Here is a 19027-nt window from a genome sequence, read left to right as displayed (position 1 = left end):
AAGTGATGTGTAGAAAGCTGCCCTAACTAATCCTGCCCCCCGCAGAATTAACCTTAAGTGGCTTGTCTTTATTTTTATCTTATCTACGACAAGCTATCTTGGTGCACCCCTAGGTACACGCATCAAGTTCAGACAGATCAATCCAGATCCTCCTTTACAAAATGAAGTGCAAAATCTTGCTGTTCGAAAAAGGTCCTGGACATTATGGGGAAGCATTTGCACAAGTCGTTGAAAACAATACAACAAGGTGTCAGAGGCCAAAAAGAATGCTGGAAGCAAACAGCAGGAGGGTAGACAGGAGATTGCAACACTAGCATCGAATACGATAACCTTGATTATTCTATTCTCGATAGTTTTGTAGCTTACATGACAGCCTGTGTAGACTATAGTTGGACTTGAGTGGTGATCAGAAGTTGGTATGGCACGAGTACAAAGCTGAGTGATTGGAAATTGGGATGGAGTCGCGCCTAAACTATCTAGTCTTTAAATTCCAACCGCGATCGTAATTCCCGCGTCTAGGAGTTCCTTGTCCCCTCTCGCCTTACTTCCGAGTGCCTAGTAAATCCTGCAGGGACGACCGTAGAAGGTCCACCACTCACGTGATCACCTCCACTTATGGTCCTTTACTGTGTAGGCTGACCACCTTGTTTGACAGGGGGCATTTATATTACTTGCCATACGGAGGTTGATTTCAAATGTCATCGCCATGGTCTGTGCTTTCCCTTCTCAGTCTAGACTGTACCGTGCATGTCTCTTTAGGGGATGGTCGCTATAATCCTAGAGGCTTATCACTGTAAGCGAGAGGCTCTCTAGTACTGTCAGTCCCTTACAAGCACTAAAATTTATAGGGACTTGGACGTGATACACAGTCCTTTAGGAAATCACTCTTGTTCGCACGATAGCGAAGACTTTTGAAATGAACCTCCGTAGATAAGAAACAGCTCCATTAGCTGAGGTGATGCACTCGAATGGCTTTTGGCAGTCTCAGCCGCGCCTAGGGTGCGTATCGTAGCGAGGCTAATCATGCATGCACAATCCTTCGTGGGCGGAGAAGCAGTCTGGCAGCGCTGCGCCGCACGTGGTCGCGCGCCTGAATACATAAGACCAGGTGACCTAGACGCTGGCCTCTACATGTTTCATTGACCTTAGTCTAGAGAAACACTGTTTCCTTCTTCCTATTGTCTACTTATCCTTCCTGGGGTGGAATGAGTGGCCCATTGGGAGGGTCCAACACACCCGTCCCGGGTCGCTACACCCCCCTTGCACAAGGGGTGGACACGGTGGACGCGGATGTTGAGATGGATAGTCTACCGAGAAACCCCATTCTAAACGGAAACCTAAACGCGGATCATTACGGGCACTCGTTTCCATTCAAAGCTGCAACATCACAACAACATCTGAACCAATATGCCGAGGCTGAATTGAGCCCCTTTTAAAAATGGGCCCCTTTCTCTGCGCTCGTACCTCTGATCAGCATAAGTGTCGTACTGTTCATAGGTGACACAAGACATTGGGTCGCTCCGGACTCGACATATAGTTTCATCAGAACCAATCGTACTGTGACTCAGGTCGCTGTACAGGTGATAGCTTACACTCTTGGGATGATGAACACGTATGTTGTGTGTCGGCTGGTTCAGTACGTCATTCGGTCGCGCCTTTCGACGAGGTCAATTTCACTGAATTCTCTGCGATTCTGGACTGCCATACTATCGCAGAAGCTTCTCACCAGCTTACCCTTTTACCTCTCGACCTCGCTTGCCGTCTTCTGTGCGTTAAGTGCGGGGCCATCGGCAGTGTGGACTGGTGCATTGACCCCTATAGAAGTTGTATCAAATCACAGCACACTGATGCGTGTGCCTCAATATTCCAACACAGAAATGCTGCTCTACAACTGGGGTCAGAGATTCGGTTCACATTTCAGCCAGTCGGACCAGGGGCTATTCACATACAATGTTGGCGAACAATATATGCCATACTTGATGAACAGCTTGGCAACAGCGACGACAGTAGATGGGGCGCCGCGAGTTCATCCCAAGCTAGACAACACTGGCTTTTACTTTACGGGCCGCTCTTATGGAACTGGAGCCCCGATCGGTCTTGTAGACGATGCGTTAAGCAAAACGTCACATGCCACTGGTTATTCCTATATTGAACATGGCTATGTCCCTCACGTTGACTGTATTTACAACTCCAGCGCCGACTTCAGTCTTCAGTGCCAGAGCAACACTTACACAGTCTGTACGGCGATCGGTTACCTTCCGAATAGTCTGCTTGGGGAGCCGGAAGCGCTGGAGTATATGGGTTATTCATCTGACCCGATGGTGACCATCGGCGTCACCTCTAACCCATCACAGCCAAGGAGAATGCTAGCCATGGCCGCCGGCAGAGATTACGATCACTTGGACAAGGTGCAGTGTGAGTGGGAGTTCAAACCATCACAGTTCTCTGTTTCCACGGACTTCGCGGCGAAGAACATCAGCGTAACACCGTTGCATCAGGGCTCTACTTCTCCAAGCACCGACGACTTCGAACCAAAAGGGAACCTCACTTTCCTCGCTAATTGGCAATTCAACCTTATGTCATCGGATCTCTCGAGCCTGTACTCCTCATTCCTAGGGAAGTCCATCAATGCCAACATTGAAAATTACAAATTTGCGCACAATGCCAACAGGACGCAATCCCAACTAAGCGATGGCGAGGCAGTACTAGGTGGTCTTGAGGCCGCACTTGAAGCTGTGATGGATGACATACTTCTTGGATACGCAGGAGCGCAACTGATGGTCGCCAATGTATCATCCGACGTTGAGGTCCATCTGCTCACCCGATCAGTGAAATTTGGGCAGACTAGCTGGATCGCAGCAGCGTTTGCATTCAATATCTTGCTATTGATGTGGACGTCCGCAGAGGCTGTGAGAACAAGTGGCTGGAAAACGCTTACGAAGTTTGACTTCACCGATCCGGCCCAGCTGGTCTTAGGTACAGCGCGAGCTACCAGGTACACCCGTGACAATGATCGCCTAGAAAGCTACAGTGTGAAAGACAACCAAGCGGGTGGAGTCAAGTACGGAAAGATCAGGGTTTCACAACATGGCCAGTGTTTGGTCATTTCGGATTGTGAGTTCTAAGGCTAGTTGTAGCTCTTGAGTACTAGAAGATTATTTATATGTTGACGTGGCAGAAACTTCTGTCGAACGCCTTGGTTTTGATTGCGCGGTGTGCATACGGTGTGCATCTAGACGTTCTAGGACGATGAATCAATTGACGTATTATAGCGCGGATTTAAGCAATTCCTTAGGTCACGCCGTTGATCAGATTCAGAGGCGGAAGTCGGTTTTAATAAGAGCACTGTGAAGTAGACTATATCGTGAGTGGCAACTAGCTATTCGACAAGCGTCAAGCTGCCAGGGTCAATGCTTAAACTATCGTAGCCCTAGCTGCAGCGGTTGGACAGCTCCAGAGTTTGAACTATACTTGAAGCGGATGTGGCATAGCAACTTCCAATCAGACCCAAGTTGTGATTCAAGATCGGCCCAACTCAGGGGCGCGCCGTTCCATTTCTCCCCAGCTAAGAAAAGCGGACTGACATTAACCATGTCCCTCCACTTGTCTCCATTGAGTCTCGTACCGCAGCCTGAATCGATCTCTTGCGGGAAGAATTTTTGGCTTCTGTGTTACTGCGAAATGTATTGAATCCTTCAAGTCCGTCGAAGCTGCTCGCCTTCCATTACACTCCGGCATGGTGACCAACGCAGCTCGTTGTCTGTATCAAAAGCCACCTCCCAGCGCGAGGCATGCAGATTCGCTTTGAGTTATGTTCAGGTTGATACCCCATGTAGATAGCACAAATGGCCACCAGACATGGCTTTTGATGGTCATTTCATCCGTTCTGTACGCTGCAGGGCTAGGGCCAGGTTGGCCTTTGCAAGGTCCTATCGGCCTCCCAGGCGTCTGGGCTAACTCAGATCTGTCAACTGTGGACGATATACTACGCCGACTATCGTATGCACCCTGGATGATATGATACCCTGCCTGCTCCTTGTCCCAATCCTCGCCAAGGGAGGTACGACAAGCTGGCTGGCAATGACTGTGCGCGCTCATTCAAGGCGGCACACGCGAGAGTGATCGGTAGCATTTATATCCTCATTGTAGGCCGTGACGAGAAACAGGGCTGGCCACGAGACTATGCGCAGAGTCCTTGCCGCATGCGGTCAATCTCAAAATCTGCGTCTCGGCGTTATCCATTCAGCATCCATGGTCTCCAGGAGCAGAATACGCGACCGAGGGTCAGTGTCCGCTGGGTTACCGAATTTCAGGCTTGAGCCAAGTGGCATGCTTGCAAGAACTGCTCTTCCTCGGATCCTTTTGATATCCCAATCGAGCCATTTTCTTCATATCCCAGCCAGAGAGTGAATCGGCATCCGATATCGGTCGTCCGAGCTGGATGAAATTTCCAAATTTGCATACCCTGGCCATATAAGAATACTGAAGACAGAGTCTGTTGGTTGCGCAACTTTCAGCGCATGCCGAAGCAGAAATGTGCGCAGCTGAGCCGTCTGGTTGGACATCGGGAGAGAGGTTGTCCCACGAGGCTCGTACAGGAGAATCGGGAATGTTTGAGAAGGTAAAATCGAGAATCGTGGAGTGGGTCAAAGGATACTGTTTCCTTGCTGTTAGCTATGCCGTGGTGAGAATGCGGTCTACACCACCACGAACCTGATTGTATGGCCTTGTACGCTCCCACTCCCAAAGCGACGTCATCTGCTCCGGCGATACCCTGTGAAGCGCAAGTAAAGGTATGCACCATCTCTCTGCGTCCACTTTCAAGCCGATAAGCTCGTCACCGGCAAATGTAGGGTAGAGTGCCTCTAGTGGCGCTCCCGTTTTATTCCTGATTGCGTAGCCAAGTGCGGCATCGCCACAGCAGTCATTCTTGACATACTCTCCGTAGAGAATGCTTAGTCGAGTAGAGTCTCCAACCAACTGCTGCATCAGGCCGCGCGATAATACAAATCCGGCGCCACCATATGCGAAGAAGTTTCCGTCCGCCCCGGGCGCGGGGGATCCCATGTAATGTATCTTGGACGGGTCCAATTGATGGAGTAGGCGGAAAAGAGTGTCCCAGAAGTAATACACATCTGCCTCGATGAAAACGTACCACTCGGCGTCTGGGCGCATTTCGTAGGCTTTGTCGACCATTGGAAGGAACTTGAAGCGGTCTAGTTTCCAGCCATCAGCGGAGTAACCGATAGCGTTTCCTTCCGAGTGCGCCTGCTTCTGCGCCGAGTAAGTGGCAAAGTCGGGGCTGTCATTGTACGATGAGGGTAGGTCTGCGAGGATGTCGATGAACCGGTGACCTTTCACTTGCTCTTCCAGGTCCGAGAAGATTAGGAGGTTACTTATACAAGAAGTGACCGTGGAGATGTGGGCTTTGGTCTTGGCCGATTCGCCAGCTCCAGTCTTTAATATGACCTGAATACTATCTTTAAGGTGGGTAGGAAAGCCTCCGCATAGTTCAGCTGCCTTTGTCTTAGGCGTCCTAGGTGGTGGACTTTTCAAAGGCGGGAAAAATGACGGCGTTTTCCATGAATAATAGTGGGATTCGTCTTTAGAGTAATATGGCGACGCTGCAAGGCCTGGGAACAAGGTAGGTATTGTAGTTGGTAATCCACTATTAAAGCTCATAAGTATTGAAAAGAATATTAAAACGAATACAGTAACAATGGCGATCTTGGGCTTTCGCAGCAGCCGGGTCATTAGAGACGGGGTCATCGTTGACCGTGAAGTCAGCGCGTAAGCCGGAAAGGGAAGAATGTTGGGAATGGGGGTTCGGCGGGCTACCACCTAATCAGAAAAAATTCAAGCAGCAAGTCATGGGCCACGCGTTGGAAGAATACCCAGTGAAATGGATATGGCCCAACGCCTTGTGTTTCTGGGATTGTACAGGGGTCATCGGCACATACGTGGGCTCCCCTCGGAACCCTCTACGGCCCGGCTAATACCGCGTGGATCCAAGGTGTGCGGCTCGGCTAGTGCCTGTCAAGGCGGAGCGCCGTTGCCTAACCTGGACTCTGGCTCCGTGAATCACAGATTTTGAATGACCCATGAACTGGGTGATTTGACCAAGACAGCATTCTTGCAACTCTCTCTTGCACATACCCCTCTCACTTTCATATCTGTTGACAATTAGGTACACGAATCACGTGGTACTCCACGATTCCATGAAGAGATACAGGGTTCACAACGGAAAACTGCCCTTTTCGGTGCAGGCTACGGGCTGCTTACCCGTTCAAGGTGGACGGGGGTGCCCTATGGGATGATCATGTAATTCGAGTATCATGATCTGATAGGAGTCACGGGAGTCCATTGAGAGGAAGAAAGTTGTATGACTGTGGGCCTGCGGGTCTTTCTAGTAGGTTGGCAGCCGTATTTTGTTCTTCAGTGCCAGAATCGGGAACATGTCGCAGAAGTGCTCTCGCTAAGCGAAATGACTACTGCAGGTGTTGGGTTGCAGGTTACAGCCGCAAGTTCTCACAATTAACGCCCATCTGCCGACCAAGTCATAGTCTGGCAAGTTGTGCCGCAATCGATGCAAGGGAGGAGCCACAATCAAGCTGAGTCCTAGGTCTGTGGCATCAATCATGTGCGGAACAACGTCAACTCCAACAGTGCTACGGTACATATTTGCCACAAGCCGTGATTGACCCAGTCAAAGCTTTCCAGCTAGCTTTATAGGGCTGTAGGACCCCTGAAGCCCCACTATTTTACGCGCCCTGCATCATATCACATCCTATCCAGGTCCATAAAAGTACGGGGGAAGCAATCAAAGATGACCTTCACTTGTTGTGAAAATGTAGAAAATTCATTTTCGACAACGTTAAGAGTTTCCTCGTGATCCTCCCTGTTCCGTTGGTTGGTACCCTAGCTCGGAGCCTCTACTCAACGGCCCGAGAATTGATCTACTTACACTCGGCCGGCTGTGCTAAACGGGCCGTAGGCTGCTAGCCCATATCAATACTAGACCGATCCGCGGCCGTCGAGACTAAAAGCGGCGATGCTTTCTATGGGCCTCCGGCAGCAAGGTCCCGATCCAATCAATCTGACTCCTCAAGACCAAGCCGCAGACTGTGGCCCGTTTGATTTTTGATTATTGTTCTTACGAGCCTTTGGCGTGGGAACGATTAGATATTATAAATAACATTAGGGTAGATGCGCCCAGACCTCACTCATTTGCTCCTCGGCGACACCAGATGAGTCCTGCTTCCTCTCGCCGTGTTGCACGCGATCATGCAGCTAGAAATGTGCGGCATGCTGCGCCGCTCGTAAGATCCCTTCGGATCATGTGTCGAAAGTCAAGTTTGATATTGGTGCGGCACAGCAAGGCTCTGTGTGACGGAAATCAATCTCCTTGGTTGCCAGCATGCGGGCTGGTCACGATGGATGCCTGGGCTCCGCCTTCGTTTCCCTATCCAAAAGTATCCATCAACGATGCGAATGGAAGAAAACCACCCTCCTGAGTTGGCTCCTCTGTGTTCTCTCATGATTGCATGCGTCGCTCCAATTTGATGTCCCATCTCTCACGGCTGTCGCGATGGCTGTCAAACGCCAGTCCCAAGTCGCTGGCAACCTTTGCGACCTACAGCGTGCTCCCTGGCCTGATAATCTTTCTTTACCTGGTCCTTCCCGATTCGTTTGAAATCGGTGACATTTTCCATCCCCGAAACCCCAGTGGCCCGTCCGTGTTTGACTCCTACCTGGAGTTGTTGTCCAGAACCACCCCGCCGTATCACCCAATCGACGAGCTGATTCTCGAATCCGAGCGGAGCCATGATCGCCTGCTATTACAGCGCTCTCCCGATCTTAGAACAGCCGCGGCCAAATATCGCGAACGAAGGGGGAGGCACCCGCCACCAGGCTTCGATAAATGGGTTGAATATGCCTTGAAGCACGACGCGATTATCCTTGAACAGTTCTTCGACCGCATCGAACATGACATGCTGCCCTATTGGGCCAAGGATCCAATAATCACGGCAGCACAGGCTGCCAGTGGGGAACATCTAGTCAGGGTACGCAATGGCGCTGCGTATGCCATTGGGGATACCAAGGGTCATGTCCCGTGGTTGAGTTTATGGACTTCTCTCATTGGCGAAGCTGCTGAATGGCTACCAGATGTCGACATGCCCATCAATTATATGGACGAGCCAAGAATTCTGGTACCGTGGGATGACATCAATGCTCTAGTGGGAGATGCCGAGCTAGCGAGATCCATTTCAACACCTCAGGATACAATCCAGGCCTACAGCGGACTGAAGGAGGTAGATGTGGAGTCTATTGAACCTCCACCATCGGATTGGGTCACAGGGGGCGCGCCTCCCTACTGGGATATGGCACGCGAGGGTTGTCCGCCGGAATCTCCAGGCAGAGATGCACCTACTGTAAAGGATTTTACGACACCACCAGCTTTTCCGTTGGACTGGAGAGCCCCATTCTCTCAGGATGGCTTTGTCAAGAACTACTCGGCCTCGATGGATCCTTGCACTCAACCGCACTTGAATGGACTGCATGGTACATTCATCGAGCCTATCACGACTTCGACGTCCAGGTCTCTGGTCCCTATGTTCAGCGGATGCAAGCTACCGATGAACAATGATATTCTAATCCCAGGAGCCATGTACTTGGTTGACGATGCTCAATTTTCTGGCGGTTGGGGTCACGGGCCGCGTTGGGATTTGAAACAGGGAGGTGTTGTATGGCGCGGCGTCGCCTCTGGAGGTCGCCACAAGGAAGAAAACTGGAAACACTTCCAGCGTCTACGATTGGTACAAATGCTGAACGGTAGCACAGTGTCCAACGTAGAACGGCATGGGCTTGACGCGGAGACTTTCCCGATGCCACCACCGAACTTGTACAACATCACGGATGGCCGTAAGGGCCACATCGGCGAGTGGATATCGACTATAGGCGACGCAGGGTTCACAAACTTTATGTGTTTCCCTGTCACGGAGGATTGCGTATTCTGCTGCAATTACCTGGAGCCATACTATCGCCCAGCTAAGAAGGTCAAAATGGGGAAGCAGTTCCGCCAGAAGTTTATGCCCGACGTTGACGGCAACAGCTATAGCGCACGTTTCCGCGCCCTCCTCTTGTCCACCTCGCTTCCGCTCAAAAGCACGATATATGCAGAATGGCACGACGATCGTCTGGTACCGTGGCTACACTTTGCGCCTCTGGAAAACACGTTGCAGGACCTGTATGCCGTATTGGACTATTTTACGGCAGATGAGAAGGGCGACATTGCAGCTCAACACATAGCGGAATCTGGGAAAGCTTGGGCCGAGAAGGTTCTCAGACGAGAAGACATGCTACTTTACATTTGGAGGCTGCTCCTCGAGTTCGCGAGGGTTTGTGACAAGAACCGGGATAGGATGGGGTACGTCAATGACCTGTTATGAAAGAATGCACATAACGGAGAGGTTATTGGTGGTTGTCTATATTGCTGTAATAGTAATGCATATATCGCATATTTAATACTCCCAGTTCTAGACTTCTTGTATAGTACGGAGTAAGAACCAGTCCTGTGGGATCCTGGCTCAGGGCTGCCAAGCTGTTACTACATGAGTCTCAATTTAACCATTATACTCGAGGTAACCGTAGCGCCCCTCGGGAACATGCAGTGCTCTAGCCTCTACGACACCCTTCTCTCTAATGACATCCACGGTACGATCATACTCTCTATCCGCAAACGTCTCGGCGTCAAAATTCAAGAGCCACTCCTCTCGTCTGAGCCGGAAGCTCTCAGGGTCCTTCTTCGCGGCCCCGAAGTCCGCCTTGTGCCAGATATCCCGCGTCTGCTCGCCCGTCTTCTGCGCGCTCTTCACCCGCTCGTACCGGAGCGCCTCGAAGGCCTCGACGGCCTCCCGTATCTGCTGCTTGCCCGCCTTGCGAAGACAGACCGCGATCGTGGCCCCGTCCTCCATCGCCTGGCTGGCGCCTTGGATGCTGGTCGGCAGGAAAGGGTGCGCCGCGTCCCCGATGAGGGCGATGCGGCGCTTCGGCGAGATCCAGGTCGACAGCGGGTCCCGGTAGACGAGCTTCCAGTCTATCAGGGGCTCGGGCGTGCGGTCCAGGATTCGCTGGATGTTGGGTTCCCAGCCCTTGAGCACTTCCCGGGCGTCGGACAGCGGGGCTTCCCACTGCCACGACTCGCCGATGTCCTTATCGTCCTTGTGCGTGCAGACCCAGCTGAAGTCCTGCCCGCCCTTGAGTGTCGCGGCGATGAAGTGCACATCGGGCCCGAGCCAGGCCACGTGCTGGTCTCCCTCCTTGATCAGCCAGTCGAGCTCTGGGTCCTTGGCCACGGTATCTTTGGTGGAGAACCACGATCTGTAGACTGCGTACCCCGAAGCTTTGGGCGCGTCCTCGTACCCCAGCACCGTAGTACGGCCTTTGGAGCGCACCCCCTCAGCGGCCAGGACAACGTCCCCCGAGATTTTCTCTCCGTTTTCGAGCACCACCCCGGCCTCGCTGTCGTCTTCAAAGTAGTCCACCACCTGGGCGCCAAGTTTTATCTCGATGCCGCAGTCCTCGACCGCATGGCGAAAAACAATCTGATGGTACTCCCCTCGGTGGCCATCAAACCGGACCCCCCACGAGGTCTCCTCCTCAGACCACACCTGGTAGTACAGGGTGTCGCCCTTGAACGACTTGATGGTGAACCCAGGGGGACGCAGCGAGATGGGGTCCATTTTCTCCGCGACCCCCGGCCAGCGCTGGAAGATGCGCGACGAGTTGGGCGCGAACGAGATGATGTCGCCCAGCGGCTTCAGCGCCGGGAATTTCTCCACCACGATCGGGGTGTGGCCCTGCCGGTGGCACTCAATGGCCGCCGTGAGGCCGGCGAACCCGGCCCCGACAATGACCACGCGGATCCCCGTCGGGGTCGGGGCTGATGATGAGTTATGATTGTTGGTAGTAGCCATATTGCTTTGTTTTTTTTTTTTGACCTTCTCAAGGCCCTCTAAGGTTTGAGCGGGACAAATCTTGATGATTCAGTTGCACCAGAGGTTGTCTCAATATCTGCCCTTTGTACTTGACACGTGCAAAGTGTATACTCGCGCTAATCCGGTACGATGGCTCGCGCTAGTGACTCGGGATTCTTGGTATTCTCCAGACGAAAAGCCACCACACGTCAGCAAATAGTTTTCCCCCGGCAGTGGACGGCAATTTCTTGCGTAACAGTGAGATATGAAAACAAACAGATCCGTAGCGAATCATGATAACCACGGCTGTGAACGTGGTGCTGGGGTTCCCCGCATCTCGAATTTGACGGCAGTTGTTGGCGCGTGGAGAAGCTGAGGCTCCGGCATGCTTGCTCATACCTTTGTCATGCGGGGGAGCTGCCGATCAAGCAATGAGATTCGAGATGCGTTGGGGAACCGTGGCACTTTAGGGCATTGTCTATTGTAAACGGATTAGGCTCTAATGGCCCTGCCAAGGATCCAGAACCGCGTTGCAAAAGGGATCGCGAAGTTAAAGTAGAAAATGTCCCTTCGATGTCTGTTTGATCTGCGATATCTCTTTTCATCAAGCCTGATAGCAGCTCGTTTTCTTAAGTTTTTGTATCTTGGGTTCATACTACCATGCCTTGGGGACTTCTGGAGGACAAGCACATGGAACATGTGCCCGGCACAGGTGAATACATTATGTCCAGCCCAACTGGCACATTCGGCGTGCTGACGCATTCTCTACAGTGTTTCTCACCGACCAATCTGATGTGCCGCACGAGTACGACGAAGTTCCCCGTGAGGTACTGAAGCATGGCAGGGGACGATACTCCCACGTCATTCTCGTGCCTCAACCGAGCGATTCCCCCAATGATCCACTCAACGTCAGTTCCTTGAGCAGTTCCACTTGACTATGTATTGGATGGTGCTGACGTGCTATAGTGGCCAACATGGCAGAAAGATGTAATCCTTGGCATCGTCGGTCTCTCGGCTGCTGTCGTGGGTGCATACGGCCCCATGCTCTCGCCGGGTTTCGTCGACGTGTCAGCCGCATTGGGGATTACCGTGAACACACTCTCCCAGGCGACTGCGTGGCTGATCCTTCTGATCGGCATATCTCTGTTCATATTCAACCCCATGGCCAAGAAGATTGGCAGGCGTCCCGTGTACGTGATTTGTAGTATCATTATGCTCACGGGCAGCATCTGGGGCGCCCTCTCCAAAGACTACAATAGCTTCCTCGGCAGTCGCCTCTGGAGTGGCCTGGGCATGGCACCGTATGAGGTGCTGGTTCAGTGCACAATTGCGGACCTGTATTACGTCCACCAACGCGCTACGAGGATTGCTGTGTGGAACATGTTCCTGTTGTGTGGCATTAGCGGGGGTGCCCTCATTGCTGGCTATATCATCCAAGTGAGTAACATTATCTACGAAGCTATTGTGAGTATGAAACTAAGAAGATGGTAGGACCAAGGTTGGCAGTGGACCTTCATCTGGTGCGCCATCCTGTTTGGAGCGCTGCTTCCGCTAGTGTTCTTTTTCGTGCCGGAGACGGCTTATAATCGAGGCACACTTGGACAGCAACTGGTGACAGCAACACTTGACAAGGAAGCAAAAGCTGTCATCCAGGAGAAGAAGACCGAGCTTGAACTTGAACATAGAGAGGCTGTGGCAACCGAGGAGAAGGAGCCATACATCCAAACACTGCGTCTGTGGAGCGGAACCTACAGCTCCACCCCCTTTTGGAAGATTTTCCTCCGCCCGTTCGTCATCTTCTGGTACCCAGCCGTCCTCTGGGCTTTCCTCCTCTACGGTGCAACCCTGACGTGGATCGTGGTCTTCAGCGTCGTGAATGCGACCATCTTCACCGCACCGCCCTACAACTTTTCCGTGTCCGAGACTGGCCTGATATCACTGTCGCCCTTCATCTTGACCTTCATCGGCGAGGTCATCTCGGGTCCGCTGAATGACTGGGTGTGCCTCTGGCTTGCGAAGAAGAACCGTGGCATCTACGAGCCCGAGTTCCGGCTTCCAACGATCATTATCCCCATGATCATTGGTGTGGTGGGCTTCTATGGCTTCGGCGCCACAGTGCATTACCAGACCCACTGGATAGGGCCAGTCCTGTGTTTCGGCCTAGCGAACATGAGTCTAGCTATTGCCAATGCCTGTGTGTTTGGGTACGTGATCGATGCTCACAAGGAACTGAGTGAGGAAGGTAAGACTACAGCGCGATCACCCTGAGATCCTGGCCGTCTGGACGCTAACTCGGTCTACCAGCATTCGTCGCCATCAACGCCCGCAACTTCCTGACTTTTGGATTGACGTATTTTGTCAATGACTGGCTGGCCAAAGACGGAGTGCTAGCAGTGTTCAACGTGCTTGGCAGTATATTTGTAGCCGTCAACCTGCTCACCATCCCACTGTGGATCTACGGAAAGAGGATTCGCGCTTATATTGCCCGCAATGAGACTCTCCATAGGTTCATGCATGAGGACTGAGCCCATGACTGGCTATATGAGCGTCGGCGTACATCTCTGTAGTTAGTTAGTTAGTTAGTTCGTGTGACTGACGACCATCGCCTAAGAATCGATCTCAAACAAGCAATCAATTGAGTAGATCGCACTTCACGTAGATAGACACCAGTGACGAAGTTTCAAGACCGGAAACGTGACAAGTGCGACTCAAAGCAGTATAACTTGGATCCGCGGAAACAGAGTTTAACAGGTGGGCTTGCACAAGAGAGCGACCCGTGGACGCCGGTCGTACCTCGAGGCAAGTTGGGGAATTCCTGGGGAAACCTGGGAGATACCCAGAGCTAGCCCGGCGGACTGGCCCGTGCGACAGCGCTGGAGAATGCCCCCATCCAAGCCCCATCGTTGCCAATACAAGCCCTGGAGCCCCTTGGGCGCACCGTCCACGCCCCCCAGCCCCGGCCAGCCAGTGCTAATCACCAGCCTGTCTCGATGCGGTCTAGCGCCCAACCTAGGTACATAGTAGTGGCCCCCTGCAGCTCCTGAATCCCCAGGTGCCAACGCGTCGACGTGAATCCCAAGCTCCAGCTTCGATAGACAGGGCTATTCCGCACATTCCAGAGACGACACCGCGCCGATATCTCGAAGCCAGGGCTGCTGTGAGCTCCTCGACCACTCACTCGTTACTCCTGTACATGCCACTGCGACCGAGGCTGCCATCACCACGTTGCCCGACCAGTCCCCGAGCGTGGTTTCAGGGTGCAAACACCGGGGTCGCCAGTCGCCAGCCAACCTTGCTCGACGTCACCCCTCCTGCGGTGGATAGGGACCCCAACAACCAAGACTCGACGGCGAAGCAATAGCAGACCTGCTGTCCAGGCGGTGGCGGAGGCTGCAAGCATGACCGACTCCCTGCACAATGCACCCATCGTGCTCGACAATGGGTCCGGGACCATCAGAGCCGGCTTCGCGGGAGACGACCTGCCCAAGTGCTACTTTCCCTCCTTCGTCGGACGGCCGAAGCATCTCCGGGTCCTCGCCGGCGCGCTGGAGGGCGAGGTCTTCATCGGCCAGAAGGCGGCGTCCGAGCTGAGGGGCCTGCTGAAGATCAGATACCCCCTGGAGCACGGCATCGTGACGGACTGGGACGACATGGAGAAGATATGGGAATACGTCTACAGCGAGGGACTCAAGACCATGAGCGAGGAGGTAAGCATATGGACTCTCACGACGACGTGCTCGGCCGTTTCTAACCTTGTATAGCACCCCGTTCTCCTCACAGAGCCGCCACTTAACCCCCGCGCAAACCGAGACACAGCCGCCCAGATCCTCTTCGAGACCTTCAATGTACCAGCCCTCTACACCTCTATACAAGCCGTCCTGTCGCTATACGCGTCAGGCCGGACCACAGGCTGTGTGCTCGACTCTGGTGATGGTGTCTCCCATGCTGTCCCCGTCTACGAAGGTTTCGCCATACCGTCCTCCATGCGCCGCATCGACGTGGCCGGCCGTGACGTGACCGAGTACCTGCAGACCCTGTTGCGCAAGAGCGGCTACGTATTCCACACATCTGCCGAGAAGGAGGTCGTGCGCCACATCAAGGAGACGGTCTCCTACGTGGCTCTGAACCCCAAGCAGGAAGAGAAGGACTGGGCATCGACGAAACTAGACCAAGGCAAGATGGCCGAGTACAAGCTGCCCGACGGGAACATGCTCAAGATCGGCCAAGAACGCTTCCGTGCTCCCGAGATTTTGTTCGACCCCGAGATCATCGGATTGGAGTACCCAGGTATACAGCAGATTGTCACAGATTCCATCAACCGGACAGATTTGGACCTGCGGAAAGCCCTGTTCAGCAACATCGTGCTCAGTGGAGGCAGCACTCTGACAAAGGGCTTTGGAGATAGGCTGCTGAGCGAGGTCAAGAGACTGGCCGTCAAGGACATGAGAATCAAGATCTTTGCGCCGCCTGAGCGCAAGTACTCGACGTGGATTGGTGGCAGTATCTTGGCCGGTTTGAGCACGTTTAGAAAGGTTGGTCAACCTCCTCTCTTTGTTTCCCTATTTCACGTCCACCCGCCAGGAAGACTAACTGTGACTCCAGATGTGGGTTAGCATCGATGATTGGCACGAGAACCCAGATATCATCCACACAAAGCTGACATAATCTAACCCACCTACCATCTAACGGCGAACGATACCAGCCAAATCCTCACATTCGTCTACGAGTGCCCAGGGCCCTGGGCCATGTAATGCTAAATTTTGATCCCGTTTCTCAAAGAGGCCATCCTGCAGAGGGGAGGGAGGCAAGACCGGACTAGTCTTGACTTTGGAGTTCAGGAAGCTGCATGGTCTTGTCCGGTCGATTGGCCTTCGCGGCCCTCGCATAATGCCAGTCCATTGAAGCATAGCCACCTAAATAGAGAAAATGATACCCAGCAGTCGCAAGCAGAAAGCAGCGCAGTAGAGAACCAGAGGTGAAGTCCAACGCATTCAATGTGTTTGGTAATCGAAGGAATCGAGGAATCGCTCACCACCCAAATCCGCCATGGCAGCTTCCCATCTACACGTGCCGACCTTTCATTTCACTGATTCCCATGGCGCCGTCCAGCTATGGGACGAAGGAGCAGTAAGAGCATGTGCGATTAGATGTTTGATGCAGGCACAATGGCGACATCTTGCACGTTCCACAGTCCTCGTCCCCATCCGGGGCCCTCAGGAGGCTGGAATAAATAGTCCTGAAGGGTTCTAAAATCAACGATAGGGGGGCGCTTGACTAGACGTGGCAGACAACTTGGTAACATGACGGCTCATGGTTTGGGATCTTCTAGGCTGCGTGTGGTCAATCATCGCTGGGAAAAGCATTTGCATCTTCTCGAGCGCGTGCATATCCATCACGAAGGATGTTCGTATCTGAGGAGCACGTTTCTTAGCGATTCTTGTTCATTGGTAGTACATGGGGTTACTAATGTGTCAGATTTATTCAGCGCCGTGGTTGGGGACACCTGACCAATCGCAAGCTGCAGATCATTATGCGCGTTGTTAGTTACCATCGCCTGCAGACACCTGGTCAGCATACATCAATGGGATGAGTCAAATCAGTGGTACCAACAGGCAAGCTACGAATGCGACATAGTGGACAGCTTTGTCGTTTCCTTTTGAGACGCAGGCAGAGCAATTGCAATCGCACAGTTTCATGTGCGTTCGACTTCACGATAGATGATCATAAGCGCACACGGTTGTCGAGTTCGACTTGTATCATTCATATTGGCCTATGCCATGAAGTCTCAAATATATGCGGCATCATGCACCGAGCCTTGAACTAATCCATCGCAATCCCTAACTAAATCAAATGCCCAAATCAAAAGTCGCTGGGGGGTATATCCGCATCATCATCGCTAAACCGAAATTCACCAGAAACAAACGCTCCATGCCAAATGCCTTTGGTTTTGAATCCCCATTTCGTCATATCCCCTGGAATCTGCCAGCCAGGGGCGACACGTTGTCGGCACCATTCGAAGAATCATCGCTTGCGCAGTTGGGAATAATAGCCTGCCGATGATGTCGTGGTCCATTTCGTGTCGTGGGGTGTATGAAATTCCAAAACGTCATTTGGCGCCATTTGCTCTGAGGCCCCGTTAAAAGTCTCCCTTTTCATGCTTTTCCCTTTTCCATAAGTAACCGTGAAAACCTTGCGCCATGCTGTAGTCGAGTAGAGTTGTTGAAATAGCCCATGCTGTGAAAATGCGTGTACATCGTTGTGCTGAATAATAGAACGTGGTCGCTAGACCGAGGAAAGGAAAAAAAGCTCAAGTCTGCTTTTTACATGGGACCCTTGGAGCTGACACTGCTCAGTCGCTTCAGGAAGCCCGACTTGATGCTGCCCGAGCTGCTGTTGCTGCGGTGGCTGCTGGCGTCGCTCTCCTTGCGCAGGCTGCCGGAGCCGTAGACGTTGCCGGCGCCGCCGCGGCCGACGTGGCCCGCGGGCTTCTCCTCGGCAAGGCTCTGGATCTTGTACAGCTCGTCAAAGGAGAGCTGGGGGCGGTCCTTGGCAGAGCGCGCGTTGCCGGCACCGCCGCGCCCAGAGTAGAAGCGCTCCGTGCTGGGAGGCATGGGCTTGGCGACAGTGGGGACACCAGCGGCGGGAGTGGTGGCCGGGGCCCGGAAGAAGTTGCCGGCGCCGCCGCGACCTGCGCGGGTGTAGGAGCCCTGGGGCACGGTTGGGTGCGGCTCAGATACTGTGTAAGAGGGCATTGTTGTGGATTGTTTCTGGTGTTCCCGAAGTGTGGTAGGCGGATGGCTGCTGAGACACCAAAATATCTTTGGTGTTATTTTCCTGGTGTTATACAGTTGCAGCTGATGAGTTGTATGGTAGGTTGCTTCAAGTGGCGCGCTGACGAAGGTGATTCGTTTCTCGTGGTTTAATACATTCACTCGTTCTCTTTCCTCAAAGCAATGGGAGTGGGAGGGCAGGGCTTAATATAAGCTCACGACAATAAGGGACACCGCTCCGTTACGATGTGTCATGGTAATACATGGCACTCAAGGTACCGGCCTCCAGACACGGGCTAGAGTTTTGGGCCAAGGCACGCAAGGTCCGATGGCATGGAATGATGAGACATAGAAACAGAGTACGTAGCTACGTACCGCTTACCTTAGCAGGCGGGCGGATGATGCAATGGAAAATTTTGCCTACCTGACCACTCCTCGTGATCCGACCAAGTGGAACGCAAGGCAAGGCAGCATGGCGGGCATTGGCGGCTCAGGCCAAGGCCGATGAAAAATCCGGGGAACAGCGACTGTCAAGGCGCTGGAGGCACTGAAAGCGCCGGAGGTGAGGCTGTCCCAGGCTTGGAGATACCTGATGCGGCCAAGGGGCGTCGTGGCACGCCGCGGCACGCCGCTAGCCCGCTGCTAGTTTTTCCCCCCTTCCTCGCGGTCGTCAGGGTCGAAACAGCAAATTTTGCGGTCAAATTTTGCAATCCTTGGCAGATCCCGACCTTGTAGGGCGCTTAGCAGTTAACGGCAACGCAGCAGAATCTGGGGTAGCCGCGTGATGGATCTCATTAGCCACCTGTTAGGTAATGTTAATGCAATCCGGGATGGCGCCCGGCCGGGCGCATCACGGGATCCAGAGCAAATCCAATGGGCCGTTTCGCTCAGCTAACTATTACCCCATAGAAAGCTGAAGGCCGCCAGCCAGTCGCACACGTCTTCGCTGCCCCCTTTGGCGTCAGCGCCCTGCACCCATGTGCTGAAGCTGGCTGCAGGTACAGGTCAGCTGGCCGGCCAATGGCAGGGCCAGACTGGCCACGTCGGCTGGTGCGACTTGGCCTCCGAGTGAGCCCATCCGCCAGTCATCCGCCAGTCATCAGGGCCACGATGCCGACCGTCGACGAAATTGCAATCTGCGCGCCCAGATGGCGGGGTGCGCACCGAGGGAGCTGAGTGCCATTGGGATCTGGACTACGCTGGCCGTTCATGCTGTGTTTCGCCGTCCTTGCCAGGTGCATCCACAGGTCACACAGCATATTCATCTGGCTAGCATCTCCG

At 53.3% G+C, this 19027-nt stretch overlaps 7 protein-coding genes across 7 annotated transcripts; 4 read left to right on the top strand and 3 right to left on the bottom strand.

Annotated features, from left to right (window-relative positions):
- Positions 1-1877: 1877 nt before the first annotated feature.
- JN550_002778 (uncharacterized protein) lies at positions 1878-3125 on the top strand (the record flags this gene model as incomplete). The annotated part of the gene is made up of 1 exon (XM_049314110.1): positions 1878-3125. One exon carries the CDS (start codon positions 1878-1880, stop codon positions 3123-3125), a length of 1248 nt encoding a protein of 415 aa, XP_049175303.1.
- Positions 3126-4299: 1174 nt separating this feature from the next.
- On the bottom strand, positions 4300-5769 carry JN550_002777 (uncharacterized protein; the record flags this gene model as incomplete). The annotated part of the gene is made up of 2 exons (XM_049314109.1): positions 4300-4656; positions 4714-5769. 2 exons carry the CDS (start codon positions 5767-5769, stop codon positions 4300-4302), a joined length of 1413 nt encoding a protein of 470 aa, XP_049175302.1.
- Positions 5770-7544: 1775 nt separating this feature from the next.
- Positions 7545-9449, top strand: JN550_002776 (uncharacterized protein; the record flags this gene model as incomplete). Its single annotated transcript, XM_049314108.1, has 1 exon — positions 7545-9449. One exon carries the CDS (start codon positions 7545-7547, stop codon positions 9447-9449), a length of 1905 nt encoding a protein of 634 aa, XP_049175301.1.
- Positions 9450-9623: 174 nt separating this feature from the next.
- JN550_002775 (uncharacterized protein) lies at positions 9624-10976 on the bottom strand (the record flags this gene model as incomplete). The annotated part of the gene is made up of 1 exon (XM_049314107.1): positions 9624-10976. The coding sequence occupies one exon, from the start codon at positions 10974-10976 to the stop codon at positions 9624-9626; it is 1353 nt and encodes a 450-aa protein (XP_049175300.1).
- Positions 10977-11636: 660 nt separating this feature from the next.
- On the top strand, positions 11637-13501 carry JN550_002774 (uncharacterized protein; the record flags this gene model as incomplete). Its single annotated transcript, XM_049314106.1, has 5 exons — positions 11637-11688; positions 11748-11884; positions 11943-12413; positions 12468-13218; positions 13281-13501. 5 exons carry the CDS (start codon positions 11637-11639, stop codon positions 13499-13501), a joined length of 1632 nt encoding a protein of 543 aa, XP_049175299.1.
- An 873-nt stretch (positions 13502-14374) lies between these two features.
- On the top strand, positions 14375-15641 carry JN550_002773 (uncharacterized protein; the record flags this gene model as incomplete). Its single annotated transcript, XM_049314105.1, has 3 exons — positions 14375-14683; positions 14738-15508; positions 15579-15641. 3 exons carry the CDS (start codon positions 14375-14377, stop codon positions 15639-15641), a joined length of 1143 nt encoding a protein of 380 aa, XP_049175298.1.
- Positions 15642-17296: 1655 nt separating this feature from the next.
- JN550_002772 (uncharacterized protein) lies at positions 17297-17728 on the bottom strand (the record flags this gene model as incomplete). The annotated part of the gene is made up of 1 exon (XM_049314104.1): positions 17297-17728. The coding sequence occupies one exon, from the start codon at positions 17726-17728 to the stop codon at positions 17297-17299; it is 432 nt and encodes a 143-aa protein (XP_049175297.1).
- Between the last annotated feature and the right edge of the window lie 1299 nt (positions 17729-19027).

Source organism: Neoarthrinium moseri (genome assembly GCF_022829205.1).
Source record: "Neoarthrinium moseri strain CBS 164.80 chromosome Unknown scaffold6_Wmoseri_CBS_16480, whole genome shotgun sequence".
NCBI classification, from domain to species: Eukaryota; Fungi; Ascomycota; class Sordariomycetes; order Amphisphaeriales; family Apiosporaceae; genus Neoarthrinium; species Neoarthrinium moseri.
The sequence above is the reverse complement of the archived record's forward strand: the minus strand, read 5'-3'. Positions and strand labels throughout refer to the sequence as shown.